At 51.8% G+C, this 465-nt stretch overlaps 1 protein-coding gene across 1 annotated transcript in view; it reads left to right on the top strand.

The window, feature by feature from the left end:
* Positions 1-302: 302 nt before the first annotated feature.
* The window catches only part of lrrc75a (leucine rich repeat containing 75A), a gene marked incomplete at both ends in the record, with an annotated part of 23,117 nt that continues 22,954 nt past the window's right edge, over positions 303-465 (top strand). Inside the window, 1 exon segment of the mRNA XM_080429337.1 lies at positions 303-465. This exon segment is cut by the window's right edge and continues 110 nt beyond it. Within this exon segment, the coding sequence (XP_080285463.1) occupies positions 303-465 (163 nt within the window).

Below are 465 nucleotides of genomic sequence, written 5' to 3'. Positions count from 1 at the left end.
CCCCTAGGCTTTTACTTTGAAATGACCTGATGCACTCTAGGCTTTTACTTTGAAACAACCTGATCCACCCCAGACTTTTACTTTGAAATAAACTGATCCACTCTAGGCTTTTACTTTGAAATGAAACTGATCCACTCCCAGGCTTTTACTTTGAAATGACCTGATGCACTCCAGGCTTTACTTTGAAATGAAACTGATCCATCCCCAGGACTTTTACTTTGAAATGACCCGATCCACCCCCAGAACCTTTACTTTGAAATGCACTAATTAACGTCTGGTACACTGACTGAGCCGTTGAGCCAATGGGAGCCAAGCAGACCAAAGGGCAGCATGAGGCGAGCGGAGGTTCGAGTCCGGCCCACAGCTGGAAGCGAGCGTCCCGTGGGGACAAGGGGGACATCCTGGCCTCCTTGTTGAAGTCTGGGGAACGGGGGGTGGGGAGGCGGGGCAGCGGGGGCGGCGGGG

Source organism: Gymnoscopelus braueri, assembly GCF_963280865.1.
Source record: "Gymnoscopelus braueri genome assembly, chromosome: 5".
NCBI lineage: Eukaryota > Metazoa > Chordata > Actinopteri > Myctophiformes > Myctophidae > Gymnoscopelus > Gymnoscopelus braueri.
Note: the sequence above shows the minus strand (reverse complement) of the source record. Positions and strands in the feature narration are given on the sequence as shown.